Below are 21,157 nucleotides of genomic sequence, written 5' to 3'. Positions count from 1 at the left end.
TTTTTTTAATCTTGGAGGGGAAACCCTAAACAAAAAGAATGTATCAGAATACAGATATAATAGTTTAGGAATTATTATGTATAATTAATCGTATTTTATTTTATGGAATTTCGGTGTTTGTTGTTAGTAAAAATTAGCATCGATTATTTCCCAAACATTTCAGGTAAACTTGTATGAACCTGTCAAAGAAGATTTTATTATAGATTTTCCTGAAAGTTATTTAATTCTTCAGATTATACTATTGAATTTTATATACATTTTCACTTTATTTTATTACTCACCCTAAGTATTAAGGTTTTTTTTTAAATATTATTGTTTTTATTAATATATTAACTTGTAATAATATTTTTAAATTTAGAATTCAAAATTTTTACTTTATTCGTTAAAGATTAAAGGTATAATTATAGATAATACTTTTATCCTGAAAACCTACTTACCAGTTTTTGTTGTTTGGTTATAGTTACCCTATTTTTAAAGGCAAGTTTTTATATCTGCTCTAATTGATACAGATTTTTGATAATTTTAGACGCAATTTAAGCGTATTCTTTCAGGTCTAATGAAGAAAGCTTGATGAAAATCCTATAAACGTTAAATTTAATCTCATTTTATTATTAACACAAATAAACTTGATCCAATTTTACTTTCAACATTTATTTAAAAAAAATCTCCAACGTTTCAATATTTAAGGCTGTCTCCTTGAAAATGGCTTGAGGGCCGAAACATTGGAGGGTTTCTGAAATAAATGTTGAGAGTAAAAATGGATCAAGTGTGTTTGTGTTAATAATAAAATAAACAACTCTCAAACAATCAATATAATAAATCATTAATTTAATGTTATTATTATTATTATTTTTATGATATCTTTATATTAGTAATGTAATGAATGGCAAATAAGAAACAAAAGATTTACTCACTTGTTAATTTCATATTTAGGTTATTAAACTATCGAAGAAATAATCTAATAGGTAGGACACTAGTTCTTGTGTTCATATAGATTTTTCTTTTTAACTGATAAGTGATTTTTTAAAACAGTCTTAGTAACGAGGATGTGATAACTATACAAGTGGGGGCGAGGGTTCCACAGTGCTTGGTTTAGAAAGTTGTGGGCTCGATTACCACCTGGGTCAGTCAATATTTATTTCGTGGGGGTTTCGAGATGTATATTGAAATTCCCAATCTGAAGTAAAAAAAAAATGGGTGTAACTACATCATCTCTTAAAAAAATAAATGGTTACAAATAAAGCTTAACAACGAGTGCCAGGCTGATAAACTAGTTTATTAATGTTTAAAACATCTTGTTGGCAATATGGTCAGGATTCAATTCTGTTAATTAATAATATTGTAATCTGTTGGAATTATTAAATATTGCGGATGATACCATATTACATTTAACATAAAAGATTTCTTGAATTTCTAATGAGAAAATATTAAACTACAAGCAGTCTGTTAGAGGTTTTTGAATAAAAAAAAATATATTAAGTGTCTTAATACTCTAGATAATCAATCCAGTACCTTATGGTCAAATTTAAAACTACAATTTGTTATTGTACAAAATTGCAAAGTATCATATTCATGAGTACAATAACAAATATGATAAAAATTCTAATTGAAAAAATAAAAAGGTATTGGAGTACTAATTCCAACTATATAATATACCAATATATAATATAATATACCATATATTTTTAATTTTGAAAATAAAGTTATATGCTCTGTACTTGTGTTTATAGTTTGACATTTTTAGTTGATATTTTTATATTAAACATTTTCAACATACCTAACGTTATTAGTAAATTTATAAGCTTCAGTATTTATTGCATACTAGTCTATTTATTCTATTTATTTCTACTATATAATCACTATTTTTTTTTTAATTGCATGTTTGAAATATTTTTTATTCTTCCTCTTTTTGAAGAAGACGATATTTATACCGATTTAGATAACTGGCTCATGAATATTGAAAGAAGTATTAGCCAAGTAAAGATTGATTCTTTTAAATTTTATTCATAACGGTTATTTTTGAACAAGCTTCAACACAAGCAAGCAGTTTAAATTATTTTTAATTTTTTTATATTTTCAATTTCTTGAAATCAACATGAAATTTAGTATCACATGTCACTAGATTTCAATTTCATGTCTGTGTTTTAGAGTTTGTGAAGTTATTTTCTTGGAACCAAATTAGTCCGTCTAGGAAGAATTTATAAGTTAATTTAGAGAATGGCAGCATTTTCAATTCTCAGAAAGTTTTACTCTCCTTGATTATGAATAATTATTTTATTTTGTCCGTTAATGAATATATTTCACAGTTTAGGGTAAGATTCATTTTTACTCGTTATCTGTTTTACAAAGCTTATATACTTACACTAAACTTGGTAATTATTAATATTTGTTTACACTTTGTTTAATTACTTTTTTCAAACTGGCTATATTTAATCTATAATATTGTTAGGACCTTCGAATAAGAACTAGTTTAAATTTTAAAAAAATCATTAAAATTGTTTTTGAATATCAATCTCAATGATAGAAAAAACATTGTAAATGTATAATTTTTAATAATACAATATATTTGTATGGTTCGGAACACAAAGCTTTGAGTCTTGAAATATCGATATACAACTAAGCAGTCAATCTTTGCCAGTTCAAATATCCATAGGACAGAAAAACACCAGACCACACGCATGCAAATAAAATTCAGTACATCCCAAATCAATAGCACAACGACACAACTAGAAACAGAACATCACTTAAAGACATCTCAACAACACGACTATGTTGGCTTAGATATTTTGAAGTCTAAATATCAGCTAACTCACATTTTGTTCTAACTAACTCAGTGACAATTCAATCTTAGCAGAAAGATATCAATTGGTGTTATAGCAAAATGAATAATAGTTGAAAAATATCTGTCTCTCTGAAGAAAAGAACTGGAATTTTAGCAGGCGAATTTAACTTTTTAATTATAAGTTTAAACAGCTTGATGTTCAAGTTTATGCTGTTGAATATTTAAATTGGATAGAATATTTTTGCAGGTAATAGCATTAAATAACTTTTAAATGAAAATAACAGGTTGTAATTGAAGGGGTGAGTGGATGAAAGGGCTATGTAATATTTTTTTGAATCTTTAGTGTGGATGACGTATCTAGCTAGAGTGAGGAACTCTAACCTCAAAAACTAATTAATAACTGATATGCCTAGATGTCGAAGGTTATTTACACTTAAAAATATAGCAGCCTCTAACAAATATAAATTGAACCTAATTTTTTTTAAAACAATAACATTTACTATTTATAACATAATCCCTTCATCCACTTACCCCTTCAATTATATAATCCATAGTACGGATCCAGTTGTATAGTTAAAAACTGGGACCTTTTGAAAAGTAGAGTGAAAGAATCTTGGATAAACTCTAGTTCGGTCTCTAACCACCATCTTGGACAAACTATAGTTCTGATTCTAACCATTCTGATTCTAACCAACATCTTGGATAAACTCTAGTTCGGACTCTAACCACCATCTTGGACAAACTATAGTTCTGATTCTAACCACCATCTTGGACACACTATAGTTCTTATTCTAACCAACATCTTGGATAAACTCTAGTTCGGACTCTAACCACCATCTTGGACAAACTATAGTTCTGATTCTAACCGCCATCTTGGACAAACTATAGTTCTGATTCTAACCAACATCTTGGATAAACTCTAGTTCGAACTCTAACCACCATCTTGGACAAACTATAGTTCTGATTCTAACCACCATCTTGGACAAACTATAGTTCTGATTCTAACCAACATCTTGGACAAACTCAATCGATTTGTTTATTGGGAGGATTTCAAGTTAATAATGCAAACTTGAGAAATCTTTTTCCATTGCAGTTTGTTTCACTGGCGGATATATGACCATTTATTATTTTTAACCAAACTGAGATGATTATATGGGTTGTTGTATATACTGGAAGTTGTGAATAACGTCACGTATTGGAAAATGTGACCTTATTTGTTGTTTAAATAATATCTCTTACTGATGTAAAGATAGTTCACTCTAGATATATAAGAGGAGAAGATGGTCGGGGGGTGCGGTCAGCAGAAAAAAACACAAATAAACAAACGAATTATTTATTTGTGGTGACGTTTCGACCTGATTTTCAGATATTCAAGCTATAAAAAGAAAAAAAACAACCATCATTGAGAGAAAAAAATAAATAAAAATAAATACAAATAAATAATAGGCTAAAAATTTTGGAAATATACATAATAATGGAATGAAAATATAAATTATGTGATTAATAGTTCATAGTTATTAATCAAATAATTTATATTTTCATTCCATTATTATGTATATTTCCAAATTTTTAGTCTATTATTTATTTGTATTTCTTTATTTTTATTATTGTTTTCTCTCTGAATGATGGTTGTTGTCTTTTTGTTTTTATAGCCCTGATGAAGACCTGAAAATTAGGTCGAAACGTCGGCACAACTAAATAATTCGTTTGTTTATTTGTGTTTTTTCCTGCTGACCGCACCCCCCGACCATCTTCTCCTCTTCTAATATCTCTTACTTTATTTCCAAATATTTTTATTTTTTAAATTTAATTTACAATTTTGAAAAATTTCTTTTTATTCGTATTGTACAAATTTCTTTATAATTTAAGACTTTATTTTTAAATTAATGATTAAATAGTTTTTGTTCAAAGCATGTAACGATGCGTCATAACTTTATTAACTGAGAGTAAGTAAGACTGGAGTTGATCCCCGAGGGCAGGTCTGCAAACTGTTGGAGCAAAACACCTAGGCGCCGTTGAATTGTTTGCTGAGGATTATCAAACTCAGTTGGAAGTTAGTTTTACTACTACGCTTCTCAGATCCTCATGTTTAGCTTAGTGCTCCTCGTGTTTTTGTTACATATATAACATCTACTTTACAACATTACTTTATTTTTCCTCTGAATTTCAGTTATGCTGTGTTCAAATATAAAAATTTATTATAATTGGAATGAATGTAGAATATAAATAAATTTACAAAAAAATATGCTAGTTTCATGATTTATATGAAAGAGCAGAAACCCCGAAATAGTAACAAATTTCTCGTAGGAATAAAACTGGTAGATTAGACACTTAAAACCATGAATTTCTAAATTATCCATCAATAATAGTCGGTATTTCTCCAATTCAGACATCATTAGGACAGAAAATCCTTATATAAAATATTCGCAGAATGCAGCGCATTTAAGACAAATAGCCAACAACAGACATCAACTAGAGAAGGCATATCACTTCAAGACAACTTGACTTACTGAATTAAAATGGAGGTAACTTAAACACAGCTGAAAGGTGATGTATTGAAAAGAACTGATCAGCAGAGAAAAGAAAATGAGCAATAAGCCACCAAACACTCAAAAAGCATCAAAACAAAAACCACACACAAATCAATTCTAAAGGCAAACTAGTCAAATTAATTTGGCATGTCTAAATTGTTTCTTGTGTGATAGTAAATAAAAAATCAATTTCCTACATACATATTATTACATTTGAATTATTAATCTTTTAATTATAGCAAATCTAAATTATATAAAATTTTCAATCATATTGGTTTTTGTACCCACTAGAAAAACGCAAGAAAAATCTCATAATGGTGAATTTCAAATCACAGAACAATAAATGTATCAAGCTTTAATAATAGAAATTCAAAATTCAAAATCTTTGGTTTTTATTTTTTGGACGATTTTTGTGATAGGAATTTTTTGAAAATCAAATTTAGAACTATTTTATGTTTTACTTTAATTTTTTTAATACACGAGAACGAATTTTTTTTCAAGGACATATCTTGATATAGCTAAAAAAATAATTGCAATTAATTTTTGTAAGCTTTAAGTTAAGATCTGAGACCAGTAAAGTGGTTTTTATGTATGAAATAAGTTAGGATGTATTTGAATGTTCGTAATATAGCTCAGGGACATTAGGAGATTAGTAAAATATTCATATAAATTATTTATCGTATCTAAAAAAAAAAATATTTCTTTATTATAAGACACCCTGAACTGTTATTATATTATTAAATATTAACTTGGATGCTAATAATAGTTAACTTAAAAATTTCAGTTGTTTGAGAATCACCCATATTATAATGAATACCACTTATAATCTTTTTTATAATATTATATAGATGAAAATGCTGCCAGTTTTTCAATTTTTTTATTTCTTAGAATTTAATGAAATCAAAGCTTTGCTAAATTTAACCGGGGTTGTATTTATTTCACGTTTCTTATGAATCATTTCCTATATTTACTAATTTTTATGCCTATAGTTGCAATAAAAATATTAATTTAACCAACAGAAAAACAAATCAATTATTTAATAATAAAAATTAATAAATAAAACGCTTTAACCTAGCTTTTATGAAAGCAAACTAAATAATATACTCAATGTCTATAAGTACATAATTAATAAGTAAATTTATTAACATAGTTAATAATTATAATGGTTAATGAAAATAATGAAAAATACTTTATATGTAAAATGCATTGTATGATTTATGCAGTTATTTATCGAGTGCATGCAACATTCCATTCAAACGTGAATTCCATGCTTGATTACAAAACAACATCAAAATAGGTGATAAAAAATAGTGTTCAATGAAATAAAACAGACAAAAATTCATTTCATGCAAATGTGTCGAAACCACCCTCTGGTGTTGTCTATTAAAATGTGAGTGAGGAAACAAGCTGCACAGATCGCGTTACTCTGTTCCTATTCATATGGAAGTGTGCTCATCATTTTAAACTTCCAACTAAACGTTTGCAATCATGCATTTCTTGAAATCTATGTTGTTTTAGAGTGAATTTGGTTTGATCCATGCAAAACCTATTCCTGCAATGACTTATGTATGCAGCAGATTTGGATGTTCTACTTTAATTTTTGAGAATATCTGCATAATTCCTTCTAATGTAACTCAGTTAGTTTGTTAAACAAAAACTATAATAATTTTTTCATCTTTTTGAAATTAATATGTATGTGTGTGCGTGTAATTTTTAATTAATTTATTTTTTGAGACAAAGAAGTTAAGTTGCTTTGGAACACGTTTCTCTGACAATTAAATAATATTTCTAAAGCACAATAATTTGTGCTAAATGATATTATATATATCATTATAACATATAGATATTATTCTAAATGTCGGCATAAGCAATAATGTCGCCATCATGTTTACGTAACGTATATACTAAATCAAATTTGTTACTTTAATAATTTACTGGAAACATTATTGATAAATAAAATCTTATAAACTCAAATCGAGGGATCAGATAAAACCATTAAGTCATTTCGGGTCTTCTGAAAAGTAGTTGTATTCAAATTTGTTAGAGTTGATGTGTTTTCGAGTTTTAGCCACTCTTTCAATGCTTCCCAATTTAACTATTTATTTTTTTCAAAGACCCCTGTACTCTTTAGAAGTAAATGTTTTGAAGTTTAGGTCTGGAAAGGATCTCCTTAAATTATTTTTGGTTTAAGTATTAAATTATTTTAAAATATTTTTTATTATCTCAGGAGATTGTGCGTATTGTATATCGACCAAGACAAATCGAAGTTATTAGTAAATGTTTTTAAAGTAAGGTTATCACTAAGGTTGGCATTGGAGGATTTCACGCCGAGTCCCATTTATTGACACTTTTCCAATGTTGCTCAGTTTAACTACTTTCTTCCTCCAAACAATCCTCCACTTGTGTTGACGAGATCAAGATTGTTATCAAAATTGTGAATTTAATAATAAATACTTTTGAACAGATATATTTAGTTTGTTGAATTTAGTCGAATAATTGACCTAAATTTTAATTAAGTGTATTTAGAATGAACAAACATATTTTTATTTCGAGTTTGTTTCTATATTTTTGATAAAATGTATATATTTATTACCATTATTTTCATTTAAAAAATTTACCATACCAAAATATGCATGATCTTAGACGAAGCCAATTACACCGATTTAGATACTCCTTTTGACGCAGATATAATATTAAAATGGAAGGTTAAATTTCCTGAGAAAAATAGCGTGTGCAACGGTATGAACAGGAATATCCTGATGTTAATAATTGGTGTGTGAGTGGGTCTGCTTGTTGCACTGATCAGCAAAACTGGGCTCCGTTGTGGATAAGGATGGTTGACTTATTTACTTCGCTTTTGCTCAGTTGCCAGAATAAGTTGACATCTACATGATTAGCCAGCATCTGGTCCTGATAGATCGCTGTCTTCCACTATCGAATAAGGTTTTTGATCTGCGTGGTGATTGCGTTGACTGCTCTCTGCTGCGAGCAGTGAGGGTGTGCGGAGGTCGGGGTTCAAAGACAAGACGAAAATCATGTTTTCGTTAGTCATACTTCTCAATGATTGTACAAGTGACCCTATATAACGATGAATACTTTGAAAATGAATAACACCAATTTTCAACAATTACAACAAATAGCGTCAACAAATTTCAAAAGGTTTCCTTTTAAAAATTTTAACTGTTGAAACAAATACAAAGAAAGGTAGAAGAAATATTCCATTCCAAACTTCACTATTAATCGTGGTTTACAATCCGAAAAAAAAAAAAAAAAAGGAATTGGCCTAACTCAACTATGGTGTTTGTACAGCTATTATCAATCAGATCTGTCAACCACTAACGATCCCTTTTCTCTTTTCATATTTCAATTCTTCATTGTTGGAATAGTGAAAAATTAATGTGAAAGGATTTTATCTTTAATCATTGTGCATGTGGTCACTAAAATATATTTATTTTTATATTAAAACTTATTGATGGAGTACTTTGTATTATAGGACTTGTAGATCAAGTTCATTTGATCCCATTTAGTTGAGATTGTTTTCTTAACACTTTTCTGGTTTCCATCTAAAAAGTTGAGGACATAACAGTAGCATTAAGAAAAGATCTTGTTATAACTTTCGCAAGTAGGAGCTGTAAAGGATTAAGTTTATTACTTTTTCTAAAGTTTTTTTTTCCTACCAACTTTTATCTCTCGCAGTGAGATCATCGTTGAGGCTTAAATAACTTGTGAGATAGTCTCAGTTAAGCGATATATTTGCTGGTTTCGTAGGAAGGTCCTGATTACTTCTAATATATGGTGGAACCTCGTTTAACCGTCGCTTTAGGTTAACCGGCAGTTTGGCCAGACAAGACAACTAACTGTTAACACATAACAATTAACTCAAAATAATTCGTTTGTATGTTTAATTTAAATCATCTATCTGAAGATATTTTTTTTCATTTTAAATTAGTGTGATACATTTATCTTCATCGTATATTATTATACATGTCCCAAACATATTTATTTATGTATAAGATTTTCGTTTTTACCAAATATATGAACTAAATTTAAATTAATCTGCACTCCCACTTGACCAGTTATATCTCGATACCGACTAGAACGTATAAGCGGGGTTCTACAGTACTTTTAGTAATCATTTGTTTCGAATAATGAGGTAATTTACGAAATAGTGATTAATTTTATTCTTTATTTTCTTCTTCTTATTATTTTTCTACCTTCAATTTGTCTCAAAACCTGTTGATTAGTATTTTTAAAAAGTTTATTCTTTAACTATCCTAGTTAAACAACTATTTTTAGTTTCCTTTTTCAGGAATAATTCGTAACCTTACGGGAAAAGACATCCACACAAGAAAACTGTATACGATCAGGAAGTATTTTTCTGTCATAGAATGACTATAGTTGTTGAAGGTTATGCCTTCAAGGTTCAGAACCGAATATGGAAGTCCGAAAACACTCCTCTCGTGACAAATACATTATCCACTTAAAGCTATCTCCCATGAATTTTTCCTTTTATTAGTTTATATTTTAATGCAACAGTACTATTTCAGTAAGTGATCGCATGGTAGCTGACTTTTTAAGCGTTGAATTAAATATGTTTTTACGCCAACATATATATCAATCAATGTTGTAGTATGGTAATTGAACATATTATTTTACGAGTATTTTATGATTTTAATTGACTATTTGTTAGACAAGGAGACAAAATTTAAAGCTTATATTGATTCTTTAGAAAAAATATAATATGAACTAAAAGGGTTTTACAGTAACCGTAGATAATTTGACAATTGGAATAGAAATTTTCAACAAAAGGAATTCCGTTTGAAGTCAGATCTTTTGGGGCCAAACACAAAAGAAATAATTAACTGTTAATGAATCCCTTCTAATAATTTAGCTATGACAAAGGAAGTAAAAGCTAACATAGTAAATGGAACATACAATGAGCTGGGCATATAAAAGGGTTGAATCCTCTACACAAAATAATTTTTTTTTTTGTATTACTTTAAATAATTTTATATTAAATTTCAATAAAGCAAAATAATGCTTTTAAAAAGAAAAGAATTGGAAATTCCATTAGTGTTAATATCTATTGAGTCATTAGTCACTGGAACAAGAAGCTATGTGAGGCTATGATTAACCCTCTTGTGGAAAGTAGTGCGTTTAAAGTTTTTTTTTTTTTTCCGAATTTTGAATCTTTCATAGTATATTCTTACTTTAAAATGTATATATGATACTTTTTCTTGTATATATAATTACATAAATTTATAAATAACTATAAAGAAAATGACTCGACAGAAAAACACGAAAAAAATTTAAAACATATAACTGATCTATTTATTATACTTTATTTTATTAAAAAATAGGAGTCTGTAGTGTTATTGACACCGATCTGATTTTATTTCAATTTTATAGATAATTTCATAATCTTTCTAGTTATTTGAAAAACTAATTTCCTTTAAGGTTTCAGAAAAAAAATTGAACGATTCACAGTACGATTTTTTTAAATCCAAGCTCTTTAAGTCAGTGAGTGAGTGGTACCTGTTATTTTATATATCAAGATCACTTATTATCAAAACTCTGAAAAACCCAAATAACCTTTTTTACGCAGAGTAACGTTTTTTGAATTTTATCTCCAGTTATAATGTTTTTCAGCATTTTTTTAAACACTAAAAATGAATCAAAGAAGTGCTGGACAGGGTTGGATAGAGACATATTTTGGACTGAGCCACCCTGAAAGGAGAGGGTGGTCCAAGTGATATCCTTTGTCAGAGACTGTGACGCATTGATCATCATCCCTTTGCCTGGAGGATTCATCTGGAGCCCTTCTTTGTGAGAGCTCCCGTGGATCAGATTAGGTATATTTCATTTGAGCCAGACCCGATGGCTTTTGGCCAAATGGTTCCATATTCCGGAGATTTGTCGTGTATAGTTCATTTTGCTTTAATAGAATAATTTAGAATTTTTGTTAATTTTTTCTAAAGGTTTTATAAGCCCCCCCCACAGTTATTAAATGTTTTAGAATTTTAATTAAAGTTCACATAAAAATAAAATTAGTAAAATCAGCCAAGCGTTCATAAAAAATCAGGAAAATCAATTCTCTACTAAACAACGTTAACAATTATTCAGTTATTACTGGTTGAAACTGTTAAATATCAAAGATTATTATTTTTTAAAAACAATGCTACATGCCTACAGTAGTGCGACTGTCGTAGGATAAAACAAATTTAATAAAAATAACTTTTTTTTTCAAACTGTTCTGAAATATTAATATTAGTCTAATAAGTTCTAACTGCTGGTAGTGAATCAAATGTTTTATAAACTTTATAGATTTGCTTTATAAATTACTGTGATGATTTAATATATTTAGAGCCACTTAATTTTTACAATTTTAAAAATTTTGTGAGAAATATATTATCATAGAAAGGGTCATTGAATCATGTTATGCAGTGGCTTATTGACGAAACCTATTCAATAATGAATTTGGTTAAAACTTATTAAAATGTTTTTGAATTAAACACTCAAAACCATTATTCTTGTCAAAGGAATGCATTTCCCAGCTTCAAATAATGTACCAAGATAATAATGTAAAATACAAAAATAAATCAGTATTGGTACAACACGTTTTCAAAAATAAATATAATTTTGATTATGAAAAGGTTAAAAGTAATGCATAAGGAAGATATCATTTTTAGAAGAAAAACTTTAGAAGCAATATTTATATCTGAAAATATTAATTAAGATGCAGTGAATTGGTAATTGTTTATTAAAAATGTTTAAATATTAAGTTCTATTATCAACATCATTGTAAAAAAGATGAATAAATAAAAAATTATAAATGAAGTGAATGTTGGTTTCATTTTTTGAACTATACAAATGTATACATAGATAAAAAGAATTTTTTAAATTATATCATTTTTGAAACTGAATAAAATATAGATTTATTTATTAAATTAAGACATATGAAAGATTAAATATATTAAACATTACAATTAATTGATAACAGAGTCCTAACCTTGTGAAGGGAGGTTTTGATGATTGCGTTATATTGTGGATTATGAAAAAAAGAAAATTGAATTGAAAAAATGAGGATTTCAACGTGGGAGAAAACTAAATATATTTGATAGATAAGCATCAGAAAATATTTGTATTTTTGTTTTTTTTACTGTGAAAAATATGGGCGCACTAATCTGTATATTTCTTCTCATTGCTATTAGATTTTATTATGTTCTGTAAAATGTACTAATCAATTTAATGACTCTAATCTTTTATCTTCCCTTCCTTTTGAATATTCAGAACACAACTTGGAAGCATGCTATGGGCCATTGTACAGTTGGATAATACAAAAAATTCTTTGACTCGCTTATGCTTTGAAAGTTCGAGGTAGTCCTTTTTTATAGGTTATCCTTTTTGATCAATCCCACGATTAAATTTCCATTGAGTTCCGTTTCGGATTAATTTGGCTCTCTTCGGGAATTCTTTGGGTTGAACTATTTCACAATGGTGACGAATGAGGGTGCTTTGTCAATAAAAAAGTTGGCCTGAGTTTTCTTTTTGAATCGCTCAGTTAAACATTAAATCACTATTGGGCCACTTAAAACTTCTCAATTGGATTCATGTCCAAACTTTTATCCCTCGTATTCCCTCGTATCAAGCAATGATTAATCGCAACCCCTACTCGTCGTTCATGCTCTTAAAACTTATTTGGTAAAAAAAGAGAAACTTTTCCTATCGCTGTTGAATTTATTTTAATCAAATTGGGTCGACTTTTACTACCGCTTCAAATAATTTATCATTTATGTTTCATTTATTTAATTAATTTCAACAAGCTTTCCTTTCGGTTCCATCTGTTGACTTTCAAGATATTTTAGAAAAAAAAAAGATTGAAGTAATTCTCTGATGATACCACCGAATGAATAAAATTAGGGATATGATTTAAAATATATTACTGAATGCCTAATGAGTTTTACTCGTCGAAGGGAAAATCAAACTATGTTTTGACCAAAAGGGAGCCTCAGTCGTCATATAGATTTGAAATATCAGCGAAAGTAATTACGATATTGATATATTTGAAAGTGAATATTTTGCATTTTTTTTTTCAGCAGACGTCAGCAATTTTATTTTTAATTTATTTCGTACAACAGAATATGTAGTTTTTAGTTTTACTATTTGCGACAGTTTAGTCAGGTATTAGTGTACCATAACGGCTTTTCTATTTGTGAGCTAAATTTGAACGCTTAGTACCATAAATTTTTTTATTGTTTTATGAATAGTATACATGAGTATATGAATTTACACAACGCCATTTATGCTTAAGATATAGCGATTCAGCTTTAGTTATTTTCTTCAATTTAATATTGAAACTTTTTATTTATTTTACAATGATTTCTTATAAAATAGTAAGTGTGCCAAGATGTCATGTGTCATTCAATCATTATGTTTATTTGATAATAGGTTTATGATTAATATTGTAATATGAATTTACTTCATCTTATTATTTTGTTTCACAGACAAAAATACTTGAGCGTTTTGAGATGGATATCTTGAATTCAGTTTCTATTTTAAGATAATTAAAATTATCTGAAATTCTTGAATGACTTAATAAGTATATCTTAATATACAATGGATACTTATTCTAATGTTCACTTTTTATTATTACTTTTCATTTGAATAAATTATTGATTTTATAATTTTTCTTCAAAGCCGTGGTATGTGTAGATAAAGTAGAAAATATGATACATTTTTTAATGGCAAGAATAAAGAAACACCATGCAATATCAGAATCGTCTGGAATTACGGAAATATCCCACAAGAATTAATGAAAAAGTTGGCGTAATGAACACTAAAGTTAAAATCACCCACAATTAAATTCTAATTTTAATAAGATTTATTTTTTAGTAAGTACTTTTTTAAAAAAAAAATATATCTTGTTATAATAAAATCCCAGTTTAATTTGAACAATCTCAGTTACTTATTTTTTTGGAATTGAATACTAATTTGAAAAATAGGAAACAAACAAAATATGATATTTCACTTAATTATGTAGTAACAAAATCTTCATGATTGTAAGATAAAAAAGGACCAAAAAAATATTTTAAATGAATTTATGTGGATATTTGTTTTGATGACTTCATATTTTTTATGGAAGTATTTGTGTGTATATATGAATATGAAGAGACCTAACCAATATCTACACCAAAAGAGCTAATGAAGAGGATCAAATCCAAAAGCAAATAATATAAAATCATTTAAAATATAATTTTTTTGCCTTTGTATTTATCTTACAATAAAGAAAATTTCATAATTGTATAATTAAGTAAAATATCGTATATTTTTTCTGACTTTTAAATTTGTAGTTAATATATCCAGTTCATTATTTCTAAAAATCAGTTATGAAAGAATTATATCAGTCTATGTGCTAACATGCTTTCACTGTGCAGCTTGCTTTGTGGCTAAATTAGTGTGATTTAATAAATCTTTTTGCATATGCATTATTGTATAATAAGTGTAAAGGAAATAAAATGTGATTAAATATAAAATTATAAGTGATAGATATATACACTGGCTTCTGGCGGGTACTGTTTCCACATTCCTCTGCTTGTTTTATTTTAAGAATTATGATGAAATGATAAAATAATTAATGGCCAATGCAAATGACTACTTGTGCCTTTGTCTAACGTCAGGTATTTGAGTTACCAGTCTGATCATGTTATGACAATTCAAAATGAAAATCTTTGGAAAATTCTGTATACTCAGAGATAAATTAAATGCCATAAGAAAAAGTAGTTTCGTTTCATAAAAGTAATATTTTAAAAAAAAATTATTTATGTTCATTTTATTATTTTTAAAAATTCTTTTAAATTAATTTTACTAGTTTTAGTTTAAAACTCAAATGGTAAACTTTTGCATCTCGTAGTTTACCTCAGAGATAGAGGATTGTCAACTATAATCGGATTTTAGTAAATTCAACGATATTACAATAATGTTCCACAGTTCTGGTTCAACTTGTTTATACATTAAGAGGTTAAAATATTCGACCACCTGTTCATAAAGTTATATGTATATTATTTACCAAAACCTGGAAAACGCCGCATTCCAATGTTCGGACCAGAGATTACAAACATTTTTGATTTCATATATTCGAATCATTTCATATAATTTATTTTATGATTTCATTGCCATAATCAGTACTTTTTGTTTAGATATTCATTTTATTTTTATCTCTTAATATTTTGTTTGTATCATATATAATTTTCTTTATTAAAAAACTGGTAAATCCTTGCCTCAACTGCTTCAATATAGTGATACAAGAAAATACGAAGACAAGGATAAAACAGGATCATTTGTAAAATTCTCGAAATCTCGAAACTTTAAAAATAAATAATTATTCTATTATTTGGTAATTTTGGAAGCATACATTTATATGCCTCCCTATACAAGTAAATAAGAACTGATTTTAGTATTAAAAAATTTACTCAAAGATTTATTTTGGTTGAGACTGTACATTGCTATATGAATGTAATTCTATTTTCAAATGTTTAATTTTTATAATTAACAATTTTGATACTGTTTAATTACAAGATAAAAAGATTTTTGCAAAAAAATAAATAAATAATTTGTGATTTGAATGATTTTTGAAAAAAAAATTGATAATGTAATAATATAGCACCGAAAACTGTTTAAAAAATTTGAACATGGACTCAGCTGGTTGGAATAGAGCCCCTTTTTATTTTTTAAATTTGAAAATAGAGACTTTTAAAAATTTTATTTTGGACTTGAGCCTTTTTTTAACTACAACACTCATATTATGATGGATTTTAATGCATCTATGGTATTTTTCTACTAAATTATGGCATTTTATTATTTGAAATTTAAGCATATTTTGTCAAAACATTTTTTATAATTTTAAGGATTGTCATTGTATGATTAAGTGAATGTCTGTCTATGTCCGAGGCACCTGAAATGTACATGTGCTTGTGAAGATGAGCATGTGATGTGAATTTAGGAAAGTGGATACAGAACACGCTGTTATGACCTGTAAGTCCGGAGCCTTGGGGGTGGTCTTGCCATGGTACATGCTGGGGTCCTCGTACGCCAAACACGGCGCCTTCAACTCTCTCACTCTGTACAAGACATTTCTTGTATCTATACAACTCAGCGAGCTATCTTTTGATTTTTCAATTTTTTTTTTTTTACAAATTTTGTATACAAATATTTTTTTTTAATTTTTTTTTTTTACCTTCAAAACCAATTAATGATTAATGACCTTAGAGTATGTGAAGCTCGCAAAAAGTCTAGACTCGACTAAATAACAGTCACTACTTTACTTAGAGAAGTGACAGAAAACAGGATGACACATAAGAAACATAAACAGAAGAGAGAAACTTCATATTCTACATTTACTTTTGAAATGACTTTATTTAGTCAAATGCCATAGACCACAATATTCAATATGATGTATTGTTTAGGTTGAGCTACAAACGCACTGATGGCCTCATGGAATACCCCACAATGACTATCTATTATTTTATTTTTTTATCAATTTTTTATTATGAAAGACAATAAGTTTGGAAAAAAAAATGTAACGTATTAATTACTCTTATATTGGGGTATTTTGCCAGGAAGCTCTCAGAGCGTAAGGACTATTGAGCATTCACATCACCTTGAGAGCAGGGGCCAAACTACTCTTTTGGTTAATAATAGTATGTATATGCACAGGTTATCAGTCTTCTTTCAATCCAATCAATAGTTATTTTTCAAAAAATACTTAAAATTTTTTATAATTTTTAATGAATAATATCATTTACATTTTTATATTAATTATATTTGGTTTTAGAATGATTTATCATTTGAAAAAAAATAAAGTTTTACAAAAAGAATTAAAAAAAAAATTAAGATTTAAATAACGTACCAAATTATTTCAGATATATTTTTGACTTTGATTTTTTTTTTTTTTTTTTTTAAATGTTAAATACATTTTTGTAGATGTTTTAGACAAAAGAAAACTGATAAATAATAAAGATATATCATTGGTGTTAGTTAAATGCAGGATAAATCTGCTCAGGGCATGATGCCAAGCCAAGGGTTAACAACATTTATATTCATATATTTATATGTATATATAGCTTACTATGTATTAAAGGAAGAGGCGTATATGAGGCGATGTGTGGCGTTGGAGGCTGAAATTATTTCAACTGAAAAAATATTTACAACAATTAACATAAAATATAATCATATTCAACACAAAGGTATAAGAAAAAAAAGAAAAAGCTACAAAAATATTGATGATTCAATGTTTAACAGTGTTACATAAAATAATTAGTGAAGTTTAAGAAGCATATATTTTTACAGTACAATACAGTAGTGTTTTACTTTAAATACAAAAAAATAGTATATGTTCACGAATTATAAAATATATTTGTTGTGGTTTTGTTTATTATAATTTATAATTTATTTGGTTATTATAAGCATTATTATTTTTTGGTTTAAAAAAAGAATGTTTTAGTTTTTCTTTTCTTATTTTTTGGTTTAAAAATATTTAAAAGTTTATTAAAATTAATATTATTCAAAGCGATTAGATTTACTTATTTAAATATTTAGAAACACCGAAATTTTAAAATAAGACTGAATATAGACAGAAATAATTTTTTCCTCTCAGTCCTCGAGGTTTTCAGAAAGAATTTCCATTAAATGGGTTATTTGTCTTAGCTTAAAACTAATTGTGTAGAAGTTGAAGTGGCTGCCTTTGGCGAGTGGAGTAGCTTTAACCTCCTTGAGGGGGATGGAATAAAAACATTGAGTTGATAGGGACCCTTTGACACTACTTGTCAACTTCTTACTCTTTAAACCTCACCATTAAATTTCTTCGAATCGATAATTAAACTTGGTCACGGTAAAGTTCATTAAATTTTCATATTATTTTAACGAAAGCTCACTAAAGAGAATGAGTAAATTTTGTTTTCTGTTCAAACCTTATTAAATGACAGAAAAGGTATGGTTAAAATATATATATTTAAAGAAACTTAGTATTTCTAATTTTTAAGCTGTGATATAAGTGGCTTGTAATCCAGCTGTGTAAGATAATTATTTACTATATTACTGTAGCTGCAAGTCAACCCTGTGGGTTCGGAGAGCCCTCCGGTATTCACCCGGCCTCATAAAGTGTTGTTTGGGGGGAATCTGGCGCCCGAGCGTGATCATGAACAAATCACATACTCGTACAACTGTTACTCAAGAAGAGCATTTCCTTACAAAGTACTGAACACCTGAATCTTCATGTTTCGGAGGGGTACCAATTGTCATTATTATAGATTTAAGTATTAAATTTTAACTGAGCCTAAGATATTAATTCCTAAAAATTGAATTGTTTTTAACTTTTGTTTAGATTGCAGAAAATTAATAATATAAAAATTTTCACTTATAATTTCCAGGATGTACACATATTTTAATTGGTGTGCAATTGAATGGTTTCTAGATTTAATTAGGGTCAAGTTTAATAAATATATATATATGAGTTGACAACTGTATTGTCTAAATGGTATCCTTTTTAACGATTTCCTTTTCTTTTTTTTAAGGGTTATATTCTAATAGTTTTGATTGAAAAGATAAAGTGTCAATTCATGAGTTGTTCCGATATATAATTATCATAAGAATTTGACAAAATTAGGGTATAAAAAATATCAATAAAATTGAATGTTGGATTTTATTAAACGTTTATCCCTGAAACTAAAAAAATTGTGGATTTGTCTCTGAGACCAATAAAAGTTAAAAATCAATTCTTCTTGGAGGTATAAATTAGCATTTGTGTTGATATTATAAATTGTCTAAAAAACTTTATTAATAAAGTGAAAGTTGTTGTGAAACTGAAAAGACGGATTAAGTTGGATGTATGTAAAAACCCCCCAGCCTTAGGCGCTGTAATTACGACCTTAATACTCGTACCTGACCCTTGCAACAAGGTCATTAAACTTCACTTACTCCTCCCTTAATCCCTAAATACTGCCTAAACAGGCTGGGAAATTCCTAACTGGAATAATGAAATTCATAACTGTGTTTAATATTCATTTAGTATGTTCCAAAAATATATTCCCTTATAACTTTATATATATATATATACGTTGAAATAAAAATTATTAATAACAACCATACCAATAGGAAAAATCAATTAAATAGCGGTTAATATTTTATATTATTTACAAAAACAGAAGTTACATTCCGTTAGGGTATTAATTTAGAACTCTCAAGAACATTTTAATTGGGTACCTCATTAGTATTTGTTAATGGAGTTGATAAAGCCCAAAAGTCTATTTTCTTTTCTTTAATTTTTATTTACTTCCAACTGGTTTATAATTTTTTTTTGTTAATTATAAGTTTTTTTTAATTTTATGTTTATCTACTAGATACACGTACTTTAAATTTATATTAAAAGGGATTGTTACCTAAAACATACTATAGAAGTTTGTTGTGGTAGTGCGTATATAGACTCACGCGCGAGTATTCATGCCTGCCTATCTTGGGCTTCTACTTTCCAGTTTTCTGCATGCAGCTCTTTGCATCTTTGTTGATTCTGTCTATCCATCTAGTTTTTGGCCTCGTAATTGGTCTCTTGCCTACTATACTGGCATTCATTGTTCAGTAGAGGCGTCGTGATGGGCTACTTCTGGCCACATATCCTCACCCATCTTAACCTCCTTCATTTCCTGAGATATTGATTGACCAGTATCTGCAAGCAGTTCTCCTCCTTCATATGCTAAGGCTCTGGTCCTAGATAGCTCCTTGTAATTTTTTTTGATTTTCATAGGTAGATTTGGTCATATATTGGCCATTTGCAATGATAATTGTTATTTTGTTTTAAAGAAAATCCATTTGCGAATCGGTTAATACTTATTATTATGTCATGAATAAATTTTAAGAAAAAGATCTTAATATTTCTTATACTATAGAAAGTTCAAATAGATAATACGTTTTATTTTTAAATTCATTCCCGAACCAAAACACTTGCACTGAACGATGGTACTAAACAAAGTTCTTTGAGGGAATAAAAATATTGGTTTTCTTGTATAGGACAGTCATTGTGATTGTTTCTACGCGAGGTGTGTGTTCTTTCTCCGAAATTGATTTTTTTTAATATTTTATTTTTTCAGCTTGCTTTGTGGGGTTATTGCCAGTTTCATAAGAGACATACAATTTGTCAATTTCAATACACAAAATTTGAAGATTATTAAATTTAAATGTTTAAAATATTTTAAACTTATTTATGTTAAATAAGTAACAACATAAATAAATAATGGCTTAGCGAAGCCGAAGATTGTATACCGTTATTGCCAATTGGCTCCTTTCACTGACCTCTCTCAAGGCCTCAATAAAATCCTCCCATCTGCGTCTCGGTGTTACACTTTGTCATTTACTTGTTGGCTCGGCCCTAATTACGTTTTTAATGATTCTTTCGTAACTAAGCCCACTACTTTACATACAAAGTTCAATCACGGTGGTTCTATCACCTCAATTATTATTATCTGATGTCATTCACGCTATTTCATACTCTGAAGCGTTTTTTGGTTCAAATATTCTTCGCTAATTCCATCATATTTTATAATACTTTTAGGCATTTTTCTTCTCTTAATGAAGTAACCCCTTTTCTACATCTTCAAAGAACAGCAGTAATAAGTACATTTCATAAATAATTCAGTTGTATTCAATTTATTTATTTAGCTTCAGTTTTTGTTTTATACTACACAAAACTCCTTACAATCAGCTAATTTAATGGTTAAAAGTTATGAGTGTAAGAACATGGTTATATGGTTGGAGAAGTAAAAAGGAGAGCATGAAATACTTATTCTTACTAGTCGCT

At 27.9% G+C, this 21,157-nt stretch overlaps 1 protein-coding gene across 2 annotated transcripts in view; it reads right to left on the bottom strand.

Moving 5' to 3' along the window:
* LOC106690498 (serine/arginine repetitive matrix protein 1) overlaps window positions 1-16,415 on the bottom strand; it is a 47,903-nt gene extending 31,488 nt beyond the window's left edge. For both annotated transcript variants that reach the window (XM_014435934.3, XM_067044977.1), the window contains exon 1: window positions 16,343-16,415. In XM_014435934.3, coding sequence (XP_014291420.1) covers window positions 16,343-16,377 — 35 coding nt within the window. In that variant the 5' untranslated portion in view covers window positions 16,378-16,415. The remainder of the gene's footprint in view (window positions 1-16,342) is intronic.
* Window positions 16,416-21,157: the final 4,742 nt, after the last annotated feature.

Source organism: Halyomorpha halys, unplaced genomic scaffold (genome assembly GCF_000696795.3).
Source record: "Halyomorpha halys isolate HHAL.00 unplaced genomic scaffold, Hhal_1.1 Scaffold1747.1, whole genome shotgun sequence".
Taxonomy (NCBI): domain Eukaryota; kingdom Metazoa; phylum Arthropoda; class Insecta; order Hemiptera; family Pentatomidae; genus Halyomorpha; species Halyomorpha halys.
The sequence above is the reverse complement of the archived record's forward strand: the minus strand, read 5'-3'. Positions and strand labels throughout refer to the sequence as shown.